Raw genomic sequence first — 18,994 nt, 5'->3', positions numbered from 1 at the left:
TCGGCCACTGCCAATTGGTTCTGTGTAGAGTGGGTTTCTTAAGGTTGAAGATAAGCAATGCAAAGGTGGAATTTTGAGTACAGCACTCATCCTAATGTGAGTGAAATATATGAAACATTTATTCTAAGCAGACTGCTACATTAACAGTTGTAATACATTCATTCTCTGCATATCTTTTGTGGACTCAACACTTTTAGGTACAGACAGGTGAGGAGAATTTCCCAGAATTGCACAGCAGGTTAGTGACAGAGCCAGAAATAAAAGGCTGCCTGACTCCCACACCCATGTTTTCTTCAAGCCAAATTGAAGTTTGGCCTCTTCTCTACAAATATTTCACAAGAAAAGTTCCCCACAGCCTTTCAGATTTTCCCAGAAAACAACTGTTGTGCAGTCCTTCAAGATGGAAGTGACAGGCCGGAATATTGAAACCTTCTCCGTTTTTACTCTAGAACTGACAGTTGATATTTTCTGAGCTGAAGCTAAGATAAAAGTTTGTTTTTGTTTTTGTTTTTGTTTTTAATCATGGAATGATTTTTGATTTTCCAGAGCATGGCAAAACTAAGCCACAAATAGTAAAACCAGATTTGTTTTTGTGACGCTCAAACTCTGTAACAAATATTGGGTATCTCTTTACAAAGCTGGAAGTGGACAGGAAGGGTTTGGGATGGGGAGAGGCATGCGTCTGGGAGCGTGGCCTTTCTAGACCTACCCTGTTCTCACTCTCTTCCTTCTGCCTCTTGCCCTCATTGCTTTCTTTATTCTCTTTCTTCCTTTTGTCTCCTTCTCACCTCCAGCTCCTACCACAGCAGACAGGTTGGGGCAGACACCGTCATGGTTGGGGAGCAGGAAGACAGCATGGGGAAAACCACTCCAGGCCTTTCTCTCAAACCTTGGTGATGAAAGGACTCAATGGACCTGAACAATTTCTCACAGGAAAGTTCCAGTCTTTGTCTCCTTAAAAGCAAGGCATTCAGTAACCCTTAACAGAGCCAGGATTAAAACTTGAATTTCTGACTTATCCCAAGCCTCTGTTTGGATAGAAAGGCTAGGTCACTGTCATGTATGGCAATTAGAATCACTTCATACAAAAGTAACATTCTTAAAGCAGTGCCTTAAGCAGAGACCATTTTTAGTACAAAAAGGAAAAAAAGATTAACTATGCCTTCAGAGCTGATGAAAGGCAGAGCCTCGTCACTTTGAAAGCATTGGATTTAGTGCCAGGCGGGTTGGTGAGTAGACTCAGCACCCACATTCTCTTCTTGCGTCTCTCTCTCTCTCTCTCTCTCTGGCCACCCAGATTATCCAGGGGCTGCTGTTTACTTGAGAGCTAAAAGTGTCAGTACGGACTATCACTGGACCTCGCCATCCTGGCCCAGTTAAAGTGCTTTTGAAACTTCCTGATGTGTGTTAGATTGTGGCAGGTTTCTGCCAGGGAGTGGGCGGGAGGAGGAAGCAGGTGTTTTTATGGGCTAGAAATGCCCCTGAGATGCCTGAGGTTGCTTCGTGAATCCTCTAGCCCAGCCTACCCCTTCAACTCTGTTGCACAGAAACATGAGTTCCATGAAAAGTTTTAGTTTCAAAACTTCCCATGGGTGTCGGAAATGATAACCACATGTTATCAAGGGCCACTGAAAACCACCAAAAATTTGTCAGAATTCATATAAGATTTCCTCACATACTTGACTTTCATAGAAGCGGAAGCCATTGACCTACTTGATTTATGGTATTTATTAGCAGAGTCTGAAAAGACTTTTATCACAAGATTGATCTTGTTACAGTATAGCATCTTGACCATCTTTCAGTGAATTTCTGGATATTAGATTTCTTTGCTTACTACTTTTATAGGTGGAATTCTCTAGACCATGACATTAAGGCCTGGAGAAGTCACCTGTCAGTAGGTCTGAACTGAGAGTTTCTCTCTCTTCTCCTGTGTCCCATGTTGCCTTAGGAAGGAGAGCAGGCAGGAAAGCCTGCATGCCCTCGTTTGATCTGTACTATTGGTCTTAGACAGGTGACTCCAGTTCACTTGGTGGAAAATGGGGATTATAAAATTTGCCTCTCAGCTGCCCCCACAGAAAGCTCAGTGATGTCATTTGTCAGATTCTTGGGTCCTTAAAAAAATCTGACTTTTAAATATTAAGTAATTATTTTGCTGATCATGAATATCTCTTATGCTGACCAAACAGGACCAGATATCACATTCTAACCTATTCTGTCCCTGGCTGACCACAAACTCCCTCTTCTTTGTCCCCCACCAAAAGTCAGGTAAAATGAGCTGTTTCCATCAAAGGCTGTGCCTTCAGGCCTGGCCATTTCCCACTCAGGTCTCCAGAGCTATCCAATTTTCTCTCCACCTATGCATTCTAGTAGTCATGGAAGGCTCCAGTATACAAAATGGCTACTCATGGAGCCCCCTCCCCTTCCACCCCACCAAAGATATTTCTAACATTCAATGTAGAGTAGGTTAGAATTGATATATACATTGGCCCTTAAAGGCCAGGAACATTAAGCTTGAGCAGAGGGTAGGTGTGTAGCCTGGGTATAGTCTAGTCATAGCCCAGCTGAAGAAAGATGAGTCAGCTGAAGGAAGAGGGTCTGCACTGGGCACATAGATTGGCAGAAAGTTGGGCTCAGTTGGCCTAGTCCCCTGACTGATGACCAGCTCATTCTGCTTATTCTCTCTTAACCCAAGGTATTTGCTGCCTTAAGCTACTTTTTAAATACTTAGTGGAAATAAGTCATGTATTTTTGTTAGTGTGTGTGTTGGTTGGGTTTTCCTGGCCAGGAGCCTCTGCCTTCTGACCAAAATGACATGGATTTCCCAGCCTTCTGCCTTACCAGTTCATCCCATCTTTAACTGGTTCCTCTCTACCTCTTTTCTCTAGCTTATACACCCTGCTGGCTGTGAAAGGAAGACCTACTGGGTGGTTTATGAATCTATACTCTGTATTTCTTTTTTAAAGATCTTAATTTTTCTCTTAATCTGAGTGTAGATATTTGACTGGAGTACACAAAAGGGTTGAGTATGATGCATTTAGAGAAACTATGTAATACAAAGGAAAACTGGGCACCTGGGGGCATGGCTTTTGAAGGGAGAAATCTCTCCCCATTTTTCCTTGTGGGAAAGCATTAAAAATGGGACTCAAGGTCTATGTGACACTATATGAGGGGCCATTTCCTATACAGGTGCACCTCTGTAAGCAACCTACAGTCAAGAGGGCAATGTGAAGAAGCTTGGGAGTAAGCATTCTCTCATATAAAGCTGAATTGAGACAGAAGTTACTTTTTATAGGGTTTCTTCTTCCTTCTAGTAGGTGGATGATATTCTTCTTCCTCAAGAGAAGCTGATTAAGTTGGATTCTGTCTATTCCTGGCTTCAGACCTAATCATGACCATTAAAAATATCTATCTTTTCCTTTGCCCAAGAACCCCACTCTGGTCTTGCATTGTAATTGGTGGTACTGGAGGTGTATTGTGTGTTTTCAATAAGCCATATTTTAGGGAAATAGCAAAAATAGAACATTTACTTTCAATTAAATTTTTATTGCTTTTGAACATATTGACAGCAAATATTTGTTATTTGTCAGCAGTGGGCTATATGCTATATAAAAGGGAATCAGGCATAGGTTTTATAGCTAAACAAGCAAGGTATAAATCAGCAAAGGTTAACTAATGAGAGTGATGGGGTAACATTTTCCATAGGCCAGGTACTGTGCTAAGGACTTTCTATGCATTATCCAGCTGAATCCTCAGAACCATGTGAGCTAAGTATTATCATACCCAGAGAGATTATGAAGCTTGCCCCATGTCACACAGCGAGTAAACGGTAGAGCCCAGGATCTAAGTTCAGGTCTGATTCCGAAGCCCTTGTCCTAAACACTGTGCAAATTGCTCTTACACAGATTTAGTACTGAGCATCAGAAGACTCAGTCTTTTCCATGGAGCAAAGCAGCAGGAAAACCCCATGAAGTGTCAGTTAGAAACCAGTATGTGTTAAGAGTCTGTTTATAACTTGTAATAGTATTTCTTTTTTTTTAATTTTTTAATTTTTATTTTATTTTATTTTTTGAGACGGAGTCTCGCTCTGTCACCCAGGCTGGAGTGCAGTGGCGCGATCTCAGCTCACTGTAAGCTCCGCCTCCCGGGTTTACGCCATTCTCCTGCCTCAGCCTCCCGAGTAGCTGGGACTACAGGCGCCGCCACCTCGCCCGGCTAGTTTTTTGTATTTTTTAGTAGAGACGGGGTTTCACTGTGTTAGCCAGGATGGTCTCGATCTCCTGACCTCGTGATCCGCCCGTCTCGGCCTCCTAAAGTGCTGGGATTACAGGCTTGAGCCACCGCGCCCGGCCGCTGTAATAGTATTTCATATGTTATTTTAAAAGTATAGTTTTCAAGTCTCCTGATTGCCTCAGAGGAAAATATACCTATAGTCTTCTGCCCAAGTTGTGAGGATTGTAATCAATGCTTTGGGAAATGTTTTCATTCTATCCTTTTTGCTGAAAATAGATTTAGAAAACCACAACAATTCAGTAAGGTGGCATGATTAGCAAAGCCCTGAGTTTGGTTGCTATGTATTCCTTTGGCGATTCGGCTTTAAGATTCGTAATTAAAAGGGAGAGGATTATTAGCAAAATCAGTTAGGAGCTTGTTCTTTCGCTATTGGGGAGTGCATATTTTCTTCCCCATCTGCTCTTTCACCAGAAGTGGAAATGATGCTGGGTATCTTTTGAGGTACATCTGTAGGTCAGTTTTAGGTTATATAAGATAGCATTTCATTAGTTCTGTACAATAAAACCATCATCTCAGTACAAGTTTCCATTACAGAACCAGTGAAGTGAGAATAAAGTTGAGGAAAAGTGGTCTACATATTTCAGTCAGTGCCTTATCACTGAATTTGTAAGTTTCTAGAGACATACAGTACCTTTATATCTTGATTTCCCCCATGTATATGGTGACATGCTTTGTATGGTAGGTGTTAAGTAAGAATTTTTTTCTCATTACTATTAACCATATCATTGGAGTCCCAATCATTTTCACCAAGCCATCATTTAAAAGAATCACAAAATCACACCTGTAATCCCAGTACTTTGGGAGGCTGAGGCGGGTGGATCACGAAGTCAGGTGATAGAGACCATCCTGGCTAACACGGTGAAACACTGTCTCTAATAAAAATACAAAAAATTAGCCAAGCATGGTGGCGGGCGCCTGTAGTCCCAGCTACTTGGGAGGCTGAGGCAGGAGAATAGCATGAACCCGGGAGGCGGAGTTTGCAGTGAGCCAAGATTGTGCTACTGCACTCCAGCCTGGGCGACAGAGTGAGATTCCGTCTCAAAAAAAAAAAAAAAAGAAAGAAAGAAAGAAACACAAATATATTAGAGCTGACATATTTAGATCTCTCAGAAGTTCCACTTTTTTTTTTTTTTACTAAGATAGACAAATGCAGTATTCAGTTCATTGGTAGATAAAGCACATAGTATTTTCAGAGTAATGTCAGTATCTTATTGGCCTTGATTTAAATAATGACTATATTTTTCTTACTAAGATTTTTACACAGATTCTTTGCAATTAAATAAAAGGACTAAAATAGGAAGGACTAAAATAGATAGAAATGATCAGGTACCAAAGTATATCCTGATATAGAAAATTGTGATTTAGTGTTCTATTGTTAGAACCAACTGTCTGGAGCCTATGTCATATACTAATTTATTAACCTGTATATCCTCATTCTGAAGGAAATAATAACAATAACAACAATTGCTTCTATTTATTGAATATTTACTATGTGTCAGATATTTTAAGTATCTTGCATTGATTATCTCATTTAATTCTCATAAAAATTCTATGAAATAGATATTATTTTACCTGGGAGCAAATGAAGCCCAAAGGTACACAAGGTCAGAATCAGAATTTGAACCCAGTTTTACTAAACTCCAAAGCTCATACCCTATATTATAAAAGAGAAATGACCGGGCATGGTGGCTCATGCTTATAATCCCAGCTACCTGGGAAGCTGAGGCAGGAGAATCGCTTGAACCTAGGAGGCAGAGTTTGCAGTGAACTGAGATCATGCCATTGCACTCCAGACTGGGCCACAGAGTGAGACCCTGTCCCGCCCCAAAAAAAAGACAGCGATGAACACAATTCCTTATTTATACTCGTATAGCTGAACAGTTGTTTCAAGGAGGCTACTTGACCATTTCCAGCCATTTTAATTGAAGACATATCTTAGGTGATTCTCACTGGTCAATGGAAAGTAGCAATACAAAAGAATATGAGAGATAAGATTAGCAAATACTGAGTGGAATCCTGTAATATCTGATTATTGCTGCAGAGTGACTGGAGACTCACAAGCCCAGTGGGCACACAGAACTTAAAAGGTTGTCTTTGCTATTCGAGTACTTCATTTCTTTACCTGACCTTGCCATCCCGCTCCCTCTCAGCCCTCAATTAAGCTGCCATTGATATAGGATTTATAATGTGTCACTGGTCCATTCAGGATACAGTGACAGAGGTGTGGCTGAAAAGCTGGATAATAAAAAATGGGGGCAACTTCCCTTTCTGTTCAAATCGGGGTGGCAACAAAACCATAGCTGACCCTTGGTTCAGACCAGCACAGTCCAGCTAGACAAATATTCCAAGCACTGAATTGTGCACTAAATGCCTAATGCCCCTTGCAGAAGGGACATTGCCTCTGAGTGACCAAGATGCTCATAGTTTCTTCCCACCGTGAGAACATCTAAACCTTGGAAAATGATTGTAGTATTCATTATGTTATATTTTCCAGAAAAGAATCTGTATTTATTCTTCCTCTAGGCTTCTAAACAATAAGGTAGACTTTACAAATGAGGATTTGTTAGGAAGTTTCTTGACTATACCAAATTTGAAAATTTGTGTGACATTCGATTACATGAATTAGGTAGTTTTAAAGTCCTTTCCAGGGATCTTAAATGTTATGAACTTTATTTTGTATAGGTAGGTTTATGCTAATTTATTTCTTAAATACATAGTGAGACTTGACTTCTTTTGTTAGAATTTAACTATTTCTTTAGAGTCAAACTCATTCATTCCTATATCACAAATTTGCAAGTAAAACTCTGACTTTTAACGATAACAAGCAAAGAAGCCACAGGCATCCAAATTTTATTTTATTTTATTTATTTGTTTGTTTGAGATGGAGTTTCACTCTTGTTGCTCAGGCTGGAGTACAATGGCACGATCTCAGCCCGCTGCAACCTTGGCCTCCCGGGTTCAAGCGATTCTCCTGTCACAGCCTCCTGAGTAGCTAGGACTACAGGTGCCAGCCATGACACCCGGCTAATTTTTGTATTTTTAGTAGAGAAAGGGTTTCACCATGTTGGCCAGGCTGGTCTCGAACTTCTGACCTCAGGCGATCCGCCCACCTCAGCCTCCCAAAGTGCTGGGATTACAGGCATGAGCCTTGTGCCTGGCCCCAAATTTTAAATTATTAATGTTATTCAACACCAGTAATATCTTAGGTTGTGGTTGCAATTTTATTTTATTTTATTTTTAATTTATTTTAATTAATTAATTTATTTTTAGACAGAATGTCATCCTTGTTGCCCAGGTTGGAGTGCAGTGGTGCAATCTCGGCTCACCACAACCTCTGCCTCTCGGGTTCAAGCGATTCTCCTGCCTCAGCCTCCTGAGTAGAGTAACTGGGATTACAGGCATGTGCCACCATGCCCGACTAATTTTGTATTTTTAGTAGAGACTGGGTTTCTCCATTTGGTCAGGCTGGTCTCGAACTCCTGACCTCAGGTCATCCTCCTGCCTCAGCCTCCCAAACTGCTGGAATTACAGGCATGAGCCACTGCACCTGGCGGATATAATTTTAAAAATTAAAGTCTGTTCATATATGTACATGTGCGTTTAATTGTGGTTAGCTGCCTATTATTTAACTAATATGATAACACCCCTCAATCCCAACTTACTCAGCATTTAGAATGAATTGATAGAGGTTTTACTCTGAAAAAAGTCAGTCTATTTCCTCAGTTTTCTGGGTTTTGAATAACTGCTAGGCCTTGCCAGATATTCTGACCTAAAGATAAAGCTGGTGAAAGTCAGGGCTGGGGTTTTCCTACCTGTGTATTTATCAGTCTTCTCCTAAACCATAGTCTGCCTTTTGATAGCTCTAATAATTAATTTGGTCTTCCCTGTCTTTCTTCTCCCTTGCCCCTCCCTTCTCCCTGTCTGTTCACAGGTTATCTTGACGAATCAGATTACAACCCATCTGAGTGGAGCCCTGGCTTCTCAGGCAGACCTGGTGTCTCCAACTGATGATTTGTCCCTGTCTGAAGGTAAGGAATCTGTCCTGGAGAGGCTGAAACTTGACACTGACATACAGCCCCACTGCCTTTCCACCTCCTGTTGAGAGCTGGGAGATATGGCTAATAGGCCTTGGCCAGTGAACCCAGCCAGAGCCTGTTGATTTAGGTTTGACCACCTTTCCTGGCATCTGATCTCTTATACTGGGGAGTCTCTTGCCCTGCGTCTATAAGTGAGCTTCATTTGGAGGCCAGTCACTCCTCTATGGGCTATTTCAGGTCCTTAGTATGAGGGCTGATGAATTGTTAAATGACTTTGTTTTTGAGACTGATACTCAAAGATTGGCTTTCCCAGTGGTCCCCTAGCAATTTAGCCTTTTGTTTGTGCTGAGTTCCTTTGGACTAAAAAGCATACATCAGTTTCATGTGCCAGAGATATGACATTCCTGATCAGCTTTACAGAAGATTAAGAAAAAAATCTCCATGCTGGTAAATCTGCAAAATTTTCTCCACCCTCCCCTGCTAGCAAAGGTCAGGCTGGCTATGGTTTCGATGGCAATAAGCTTTACGTAGCTGGGGAAATAACACCAGTAAACCAGAGGGTGGTTTCTAGTTTTATTGAAAGTGCTTACTTGACAATTCTGAGTTGTTCTCCTTGTAGTCTAGTATCTTTCATGCAGAATGCTGTGGGCCTGGGTAGACATGCAGAGCTCTTCCAGGCCCCTCCGCCCTTTCCACTTTCTGAGAATTGTTCATGATGGAATATAGGAGACTTTTAGGCCTAGCAAGGCTGCTGACTGACTGCCCAGATGGTCTTCTGCAGATCAGCTTTGCGTTATGGTTTTAGAAATTGCAAGAACCACACCTCTGCTTCTTAGTGGTGGCTTAAGGAGTGAAAACTGTGGCTTATTTATGAAAAACTGTACAATGCTTTGTGTACCTTCCTTCTGAGTTCAGGGATACATCATCAGAACCCCCATTAGCGAGGCTGAAGACCTGAATCATGGAGTATTCCTCCCCCTGAAACTTTTGTCATCAAGTCTGCTTAGTACTTCTTTCCACATATATCATTCCTTTGTCCCCTCTTTTTTGTAATGTGTGTTGTGGTCAGCTGATTTACTAAACTCCCAGTTGGATTATTGTAATAACATCCAGATTGGCCTTCCCAGCTCTAGCCTCTACAGTTTACATTCTGCCACTACCAAACTGAACTTCCCCGTCTGGCCTCGTTCTACTCTGTTGCTCTCCTACTCAGAAATCTTAGAGAAGTTTTTTTGTCTGTTTGTTTCTTTTTTATTGTTTTTTTTTTTTTTTTTTGAGACGGAGTCTCGCTCTGTCGCCCAGGCTGGAGTGCAGTGGCTGGATCTCAGCTCACTGCAAGCTCCGCCTCCCGGGTTTATGCCATTCTCCTGCCTCAGCCTCCCGAGTAGCTGGGACTACAGGCGCCCGCCACCTCGCCCGGCTAGTTTTTTGTATTTTTTAGTAGAGACGGGGTTTCACCGTGTTAGCCAGGATGGTCTCGATCTCCTGACCTCGTGATCCGCCCGTCTCGGCCTCCCAAAGTGCTGGGATTACAGGCTTGAGCCACCACGCCCGGCTATTGTTTTTTTGTATGTTTTTTTCTGAGAATGACCTAAAATCAGTAAGCTGATTTTAACATATTTAGGGATTTGGGGTTTGTTAGCTTGAAATCAGCCATAGCGAAAGTATTTATACCATGGAAATCAGCAAATGCTAAAAATCAGGTGGCTTGTTTTTTTATTTCCTCCCTTTGAGTAGACAGGTTTTCAAAACACCACTGGATAAAGTTAATGATTTTAACCCTTCATAATCTGTCATTTCCTTTCTATTCAAATTTAGTTTCTGCCGGTATCTTAGGTGAAGCTCCTATGCCAAGCGTGCAGCCCTTGCCCTGCCCCTCCCCAGGCCCAGCTCCAGGCCTGTGCAGAGACAGCTCACTCGAGAACAGCGCTTCTCTTTTTCACTTCTTCTGCTTCTCGTCCCACATCCACTCCTTCAAGGCTTATTTAAAGACTGCCTCTTTCACAGAAGCTGCTTGCCCATGGTCTCACTCTCTGTTTTTCCTCTGTGGCCACTCTATCTGCTCAACTATATAAGGAAAAAGTCTAGAAAATTAATTTTACTTTGCATGTTTTTCTGCCTAAATTGGCAGAGTTTAAAGACACGACCATGTCATATTCTTTTTGTATCCATGTTGTTATCCGGTGACTAGCAAAGTTCTAGACACACACTAGCCAGTAAATAAATGCTGAATGAATATCACAGTAAATACTTCAGAAGAACAGTGACCATAAGAATCATATACAGCACCTATGAGCATTGTTAAAAAATTGTTCAAATTATCACACACACACATACACAGATACACACACACACACACACTTATTCAGCTCTGCGGAGACCAGAATCAAGTAAACTGCTTCCTTATTTGAAAATCAGGCCGGGCGCGGTGGCTCAAGCCTGTAATCCCAGCACTTTGGGAGGCCGAGACGGGCGGATCACGAGGTCAGGAGATCGAGACCATCCTGGCTAACACGGTGAAACCCCGTCTCTACTAAAAAATACAAAAAACTAGCCGGGCGAGGTGGCGGGCGCCTGTAGTCCCAGCTACTCGGGAGGCTGAGGCGGGAGAATGGCGTAAACCCGGGAGGCGGAGCTTGCAGTGAACTGAGATGCGGCCACTGCACTCCAGCCTGGGCGACAGAGCGAGACTCCGTCTCAAAAAAAAAAAAAAAAAAGAAAATCAGTAAGTACTTTTCTTTGTGCTGCCTTCCTGGTTTATCTCAAGCAAAAAAGAAGAACAAAACACATAGAAAAGAAATTGCTTTGGGGCTGCAGTATAACTGCCACAAGACACCCCTGACGTTGTGTTCATAACAAAGGAAGAGTTACCAGCTTATCTTCCCAGAAATCCAAGAAAGAATGGAAATAATTGATTTTTCTAGATTTGTTTTGTATAGCTGAGCAGATAAAGAGGCTATATAAACATATTCCTAAAGTCTATAATGAAGGTTTTTTATTAGTGGATTAAAATGGACAATGTCTTAGAACATTTATAGCCATTCAAATATATTACAACGGTTGTGAAGTTCCTATGATTTGCGCACACACATGTGCACATGCATGTATAAATTGCTCTCTTTTGTTTCAAGCATTCGTTGTATCAGCTATGCCATTGTGTTATTAACTGTGGTGTTGGGCAGGCCCTTTTGATCACTTTGGGTCTCAGTTTCTTCTGTTACATGACAGGTTGGATGAATAGAAGATTGCCGAAGTTTTTTCCAGCTCTAGCATATAAGATCATGAGGTAGGTCTGAAGGTCAGGAGCATTCACCCACTGATGGGGTTTAATTCTGACTTACAAAGTAGGAAGAATGGCTGTGTTGCTCATGTTGCCCTAGATTCAACACAGTCGAGAGGATCTTTAATAAATCTTAGCACTGATACTTCGGCATACCTGCAGGAGCCTTTCCTCACTGTATGTTTTCTCTTTCTCACTCTGGGTACACTTCTGGTCTTGTCTGTGTGTCTCTTGCTCTCTCCGCCTCTCTCCACACAAAGTTATACAAAATCAGAAGTGTGTGCTAACCAGTGAAAATGAGAAACACACTGGGATGGGGTGACTTTGTAACTCTGGTCAATTTGCATAAGTTCTGAAAGTTCCATTCTCCCAATAGTTTGTGAATGGGATAGTTTGTGAAAGGCAGGCTGCAAATTGACAAGCACACTGCACATATGAGGAGATAGTTTAAGTAAATAGAGAAAATTCAGTTTGCCCTCTCATTCCTTCTCAAGGCACAAAGCTCAGGGGCAGGAGCAATGCCGGGAAAGTCCTTGGCCCTTGAGGTGTACTTCTGCCTTCTTTGGCTCTCCCACCTGGGAGCTGGATAACTCAACAGTGGAATGAAACCTCAATGAAGAGAATTATACCATGATGTCAAGCAGTGAACATGAGTCTACTTAATCCAAGCCAACAACTCAGCCACAAATTTAATAAGAGTTGGGGGGGCGGGGATACCCAGCAACACAAAAACAAAGAACTCTCAACTTTACAAACACTGGGAGGGCAACAGCTGGTCAGCCGAGATTAAAGGAGCGTGAGAGAGCACCTCCCATCTCCTGACTTCTCCTCCCCCATAGACGTCCCTGCAGCCAGCCAGGGCTCGCTTTTTACAGCCCTGTGCAGATGACCTTGTTCCAGCTAAGATAGGAGCTCTTTTGATCTCAGCAGGGGGATGCTCTGGGCCTGCAGCTGGCAGGTATTAATAGTCCAGGATCTGTTGGGGTGGGAGAGATCTCTCAGTTGGGCCAGGTCACTTGTATTCCCTCCTCTGCATCAGAGCAGAAGGGACTTCATTTCCCTGAATCAGCCCCTGCTGGGTACTACTCCTCTTAGGTCCACTCAGATCATTTGATCGCTGGCTGCTCTTGGCTGCTTATTCTCACCCCACAACTGTTTTCAAGGGAGCACTGTTTAAACAGTACACTGTGCACTGCAGCTGAATTCTATTACAGGACAGGATAGACCTTGTCCCCCCGCCAAATCCCAGTGTTTCTCATGCTCACTGGTTTGCACACACTTCTGATCTTGTATACCTTTGTGTGGAGACAGGCAGAGAGAGCAAGAGACAAGACCTGAAGTGTACACAGAGTGAGAAAGAGACAGCAATACAGGAAGGGGAGACTGTTGCAGGTATGCCAGAGTACCAATGCTAAGGTTTCTGAAGGTCCTTTTTATTGTGTTTAGGGCAACATCAACAACACAGTCATTCTTCCCACTCTGCAAATCAGAATTAAACCCTATCATTGGGTGAATGTTTCTAATCTTCAGACCCTCCTTATGATCTTAATTGTTAGAGCTGGAAAAGACTGTAGCAATCGTCTAGTCATCCAATCTGTCATTCAACAGAAGAAATAGGGACAGAAATAAGGATTTTTTGGTTGTATATTCTATATTGTTCTAGACTAGGTACTTTGAGTCACAGTATTTTCTTCTTCAGATTTCATTTTGTTGACAGAAGTTCAGACATACAGGTTATTATAGTGTTCCGTGCTTAGTTATTGTGACTGTTCTGTGGCCAAGGGCACGTTTCTTAGCCCTTGCCAATTCTTCCTTATGGTCATTGGAGATACTGAGGATTGCTGGACCTCAGTCATAGGTAACATCTCTTTCCCCCAGAGTGATTAATAGAGAAGGGATCTAACAGTCCAAATGGCCTAGGATGCCGTATCCTGTTCCAAAGTCACCTGGGATTTGAGCAGGACTGGCTGAGTGCCCACCTACTGTGACACAGTTGGTAGGTGAGATTTGACTGATGGTAACAGTGAGCCCTGTGCAAGATGGAAGCTGTAGACCATTGGCTTGCTTTCTTCTGATGATTTAGCAGAGTAGCAGTTACTTCATTATGGTGACATGGCCCACTTCAGGAGTTCCACCTGGCTTTATGGAAAAGAAGACAATATTAGGCTGCCATCTTGGTATTCCCAGCGTCTGGCATGTTGTATCCTGTTTTCTGCATTACTTGTTTTTGATAGATCATAGCACATGAAAACTAAAAATGTAAAATGTGTGGCTAGGTCAAGGAAAGAACACAAGAGAAACAGCAGTACTTCCTAGAGCCAAAAGTGGTTTCTAGTTTTATTGTTGGAAGGCTTTCTATTCTGGTTGGAGTCAGGGGAATTGATGGCTGATTTCATGTGCAAGAGAAAGTATTTGGGGATTCATATTCCCTACCAAGCCATCCCTGCAAAAAGCTGGAGTCCATTTGAAAGATTATATGCAAGTTTGTGGCTTGTGTTCTCTTTTAAAATAAGTTCAACAAGCAAGAGCAGCTCAGAATGGTTGGTACAAATCAGAGACTCATGGTTGTGAAAGAAGCAAACTTCAAAGCATGGTATGAATTTTCAAGTCTTATTTCCACTCTTGCTTTCCAGCTGGATCTGCTCTGGATTTACTGCAGGATGTTTGAAAATGTGGCTCCCTGCTAATCTCAGACAGTTGCTATGATCAATGGTTTCTTTCATTTCCGATAAAAAACACTGGTGTTTCTACTTAAATTGTGTGTATTTTCAGCTTTATTATTAGAGTTGTGATTTATTGTCCTGCATTACCCAAATTTGTAATCCATTAACCACAGACTTTGGGGTGGGTTGGTCAAGTTAGCAGAAATCTCTACATACTTTAGCTCCGAGGCCCTTCGCAGCCCAATCTCAAACTAGATGTTCATTGGTTTGTGTAGGGCCATGTACCAACGGGTATGAGTGGAGAAGTTTTAAAAATCCACTCCTTGGGGGTATGGTGCAAGTTGGCTAAATTAGTACTTTGAAAGCCTATGGTCTGACTACAAAGTTAATATTAGCAACTATGATCAACATTATTAACATTAGTGTTTCCCTACTATTTTTAATTGTCTTAAAATGATGAATTTCTTAATCTACCTCAAGCAACGGAAGCATGAAGGAGAGAAGAGAATTGCTAAAAGGCCACACAGTGAGAGGTGGTGTGCTGGGAACAGAAGTCAGAGTCCCTCCCGTGAAGTTTTAAATTTGGTTACTGCTGCCTCTTAGGAGTGAGTTTTGGATAAAAATGTTTAAGTGTCCTAGTGACCTTTCAGTTTTTGTTTGCAAAGCCACAGACTATATCAACACACACAATTTTACATGGTTCTATTCACAAGGGCATACACCAGCCAGTGCTCTACTTCCCTGGTATTCAGGAGTCCATAGCACTTGACTGGGCGTATGTCTTCCAGCAGCTGTTCAGATGCCATGAAACGCCTGATTTATAGAAAAAGATTAAAAGCACCAAAACATGTGCGGCATTCGGCTAAAGAAAGCTTAAATATTATGTGAGGTAGGGGAGGCTAGAGTTGAGAGGAGATGGGCACAGCCTACAAATGTCAGAAAAGCTGTAAATCCCAAAAGGGAGAGGAATGTGTTGAGGGTTTTCAGCCTGGAGGCCAGGGGGCAATATAACCTCAGCTGGGAGATCAAAAGGAGAAAGGGAACATTAAAGTCAACCACCAGGAAGTGCTTCTTGGTCAGGAGCTCTGTTTTGCTGGTGCTAGTTTGTCAAAAGGAGGCACATTTGAAGCACAAGATGCGTTACAGTTAAGTTAGATGAGAGCCAGAGAGGTTTCTTTGGGGAGCAGTCCTTTAGGTAGTTTGTGTGAGAGTTGGGCTAGCTTTGAAAGTAGTTTCCCCTCACCCTCAAATCTTTTTGCCGTCTAGGATTTACTGTCTGATTTCTCAAATCTGTACTGTTTCTGTTAAGGTCTCAATGCCAAGAAGGCTGGAGGGACAAAACACCAAGGCATCTTTGTCAGTTGCCTCAACTAGAGAGGTGACAACAGGGCCAAAGGCTGAGAGAATGAGATGTCAAGAGGTGGTGTGATCCCAGAGGCTTTCAAGTTAGAAGGACTCTCTGAGAAGAGATCCTTGTTTTCCATCACTGCAGAGAATGCTATACCAAGGGTGAGAGGCCTCTGGGTCAGAGATCATAAAGAAGAAAAGAATGGCTGGATTTTAGGGGTGAATCCAGGCTCCTGTGATTCTCCCACCTCGGCCTCCCAAGTAGCTGGTACTACAGGCATACACCACCATGCCTGGCTAATTTTTTCAGTTTTATTTTGTAGAAACAGAGTCTTGCTATCTTGCCCAGGCTAGTCTCAAACTCCTGGCTTCAACCAATCCTCCTGCCTCTACCTCCCAACGTGCTGGGATTACAGGTGTGAGTCACCACGCCCAGCCCTCTCCTTTCAGATCAAAATTTTGGTAGAAGTTACCTATCACTAGTCCATGCCATCAAGCCAATATACTGTTTTCAAAATGGAATGTAAAAATATTTTCTTTTTTTTTTTTGAGACAGAGTCTTGCTCTGTTGCCCAGGCTGGGGTGCAGTGGCACGATCTCGACTCACTGCAAGCTCTGCCTACCGGGTTCACACCATTCTCCTGCCTCAGCCTCCCAAGTAGCTGGGACTACAGGCGCCTGCCACCGCACCCGGCTAATTTTTTGTATTTTTAGTAAAGACAGGATTTCACCATGTTAGCCAGGATGGTCTTGATCTCCTGACCTCATGATCTGCCTGCCTCGGCCTCCCAAAGTGCTGGGATGAAAGGCGTGAGCCACCGCACCCAGCCCCCAAAATATTTTCTTTTAGCCCCAGATAATCTGGCTCTTCCTTGATCTAATTTTCTTTAGATCCATTTTCTTTATACCAATAATCAGCCCTTGAATTTGTCTTCAGGAGGGGAGAGATGTCTCTTCTGTTTATCCACAATCCACTGTCTAAACTATTATTATCTGGTGAGATATGAGGCTTAAATTTAACCATGTATAAGTTACCTCATATTCAGGGACATATAACAGAGGCACATTAGCACAGGCTGTCCCCATGGACAGCCATGATCTATCCACTGCTTGAGCAAGGGAAGCCAGAGAAGCCAAGAAGGCAGCTGGATAACTCAAATATGTGCAGTGGAGAACTCTGTGTCTGTTAGTTACATCCTTTCCATGATTTACAGTATGCAAGAGCAGAATTACTCTTTACCCTCAGGGGAGTGTCTGAGTTTTGTGGGTTAAATGCAAATGTATATGTATATATGTGCAGTGTATGTGTGTGTGTTGAAGGTGGAGATTCCCGTGTTTAATAGAAGGTCTTTTTAGGTTGTGATGTTGATTTTTTTTTAACCATACTTCCATCTAATAGGTTCATCAAAGCAGCTAAGATAATCACATTTCCTGGCACTGTCATCTCCAGCTATAGAGGATGAAAAAAATCCAGTGGACAAGTTTTAGGAGACAAACTTTTTTTTGTTTTAAAATATGATATTTAGGTAAATGAAGCTAGAAAAGTCTCAAAATAAATTCCATCTGAGTGTGACTCTAGGCCAGAGATAGAATAAGCAATTGAAATCTTTAAATGTAGACCCCAGAAAACAAACAACAGCCAATAAGTGGCTGCCAGAGACGAAGGGGTGGATCCAAGGCCAGCCAGGAAGAAGTTTCTTGCTCCATCAGGGACCAAACTAGAAATGAGGAAAATAGCTTGCCCTTTGACTGGATAGTACAAAACTAAGGTAAACCAGCAGAAAGTCCTGTCTTAGGGTCATTAGAATGTGAGGTGTTTTTTTTTTGTTTGTTTGTTTGTTTGTTTGTTTTGAGATACAGTTTTACTCTATCACCCAGGCTGGAGTGCAGTGGCATGATCTCCACTCACTGCAACCTCCGCCTCCCACATTCAAGTAATTCTCGTGCCTCAGCCTCCTGAGTAGCTGGGATTACAGACACACACCACCACGCCTGGCTAATTTTTTTGTATGTTTAGTAGAGATGGGGTTTTGCCATGTCAGCCAGGCTAGTCTCAAACTCCTGACCTCAAGTGATCCACCTGCCTCGGCCTCCCAAATTGCTGGGATTACAGGAGTGAGCCACTGTGCCCGGCCAGAATGTAAGTTCTTGGGGGCAGGAATTTTTGTCACTTTTGTTCAGTGCTGGATCCCCACATCTTAGAAAGTGCTTGACAATAATAGTTAATAAATAATTAATGGTAATAAATACTATATGATGAATGGCAATAGGCAATTCAGGGAACCACGTGAGAAAGGAAAGAACAGAAGCAGAACAGCTCAGGTTTTGAAGGAGAAATCTCCCACCTTCACAGAAGGATGATGACTGAGTAGCTTAGTGTGATACACTATAATGATATTTATTAGCCACCAACTGTCTACTAGGTCATGTGTTAGACAGGTGCTTGGGACACAGAGACAAAAGCTACAGTCCCTGCTCTTTGGGAAGCTCACAGTCAGGGGAGGGGAAAGGGTGTGGCTATGACAGACGACTAAGCAGGTTACATTTGGTGTCATGATGGCACTAGGTTAGATAGGAGTCCTGGCTTGGGGATGGAGGCTCTCTAGGAACTTTACAACAAGGAGGTGCGTGAAGAATTAACAGCAGTTCCTAAGAGGAGAGAGAGAAGGGGAAAGTGCACCCGGCAGAGGGAAAAGCCGCCGTCATGGAATCGAGGCAGGGTGTAGAGCCAGGCAGGGGCCGGATTGTGAAAGGTCTTATTTCTCATGCTAATCAGTTTGAATTTTTTCCTGAGGGTAATAGGGAGCCATTGAAATAGGGAAATATAAAGAAAATGTGGCACATATACACCATGGAATACCATACAGCCATAAAAAAGGATGAGCTCATGTCCTTTGCAGGGACATGAATGAAGCTGGAAACCATCATTCTTGGCAAACTAACCCAAGAACAGAAAACCAACCACCGCATGTTCTCTCTCATAAGTGGGAACTGAACAGTGAGAACACTTGGACACAGAGAGGGGAACATCACATACCGGGTGGGGGGCTAGAGGAGGGATAGCATTAGGAGAAATACCTAATGTAGATGACAGGTTGATGGGTGCAGCAAACTACCATGGCATGTGTATACCTATGCAACAAACCTGCATGTTCTGCACATGTATCCCAGAATATAAAGTATAATAATAATAATAAAAAGAAATAGGGAAGTGACAGAATCATTTTGTAGTTGGAAGCGATTTCTCAGGCAGCCATTTACAGGTTAGGGGGATGGAGATGAAACTACAGAACTTGGATTTTGATCTCTTTGAGGCAAATCACTTCGGGGTGGGGTTAGCCCTAAACTTCTTAAAGCAACGAGAACTTCATAATAAG

The 18,994-nt window shown here is 42.6% G+C and overlaps 1 protein-coding gene across 8 annotated transcripts in view; it reads left to right on the top strand.

Moving 5' to 3' along the window:
* The window catches only part of RAD51B (RAD51 paralog B), a 774,018-nt gene that overhangs the window by 465,455 nt on the left and 289,569 nt on the right, over positions 1–18,994 (top strand). For all 8 annotated transcript variants that reach the window (XR_004057382.1, XM_030931002.1, XM_030931004.1 and 5 more), the window contains one exon: positions 8,222–8,318. Coding sequence is in view for 7 of the 8 variants with exons in the window: in XM_030931002.1 (XP_030786862.1) it covers positions 8,222–8,318 (97 nt within the window). In the remaining variant the exon portion in view is untranslated. The remainder of the gene's footprint in view (positions 1–8,221; positions 8,319–18,994) is intronic.

Source organism: Rhinopithecus roxellana, chromosome 5 (assembly GCF_007565055.1).
Source record: "Rhinopithecus roxellana isolate Shanxi Qingling chromosome 5, ASM756505v1, whole genome shotgun sequence".
In the NCBI taxonomy this organism is placed as follows: Eukaryota; Metazoa; Chordata; class Mammalia; order Primates; family Cercopithecidae; genus Rhinopithecus; species Rhinopithecus roxellana.
This window is presented reverse-complemented; position numbering and strand designations above follow the sequence as displayed.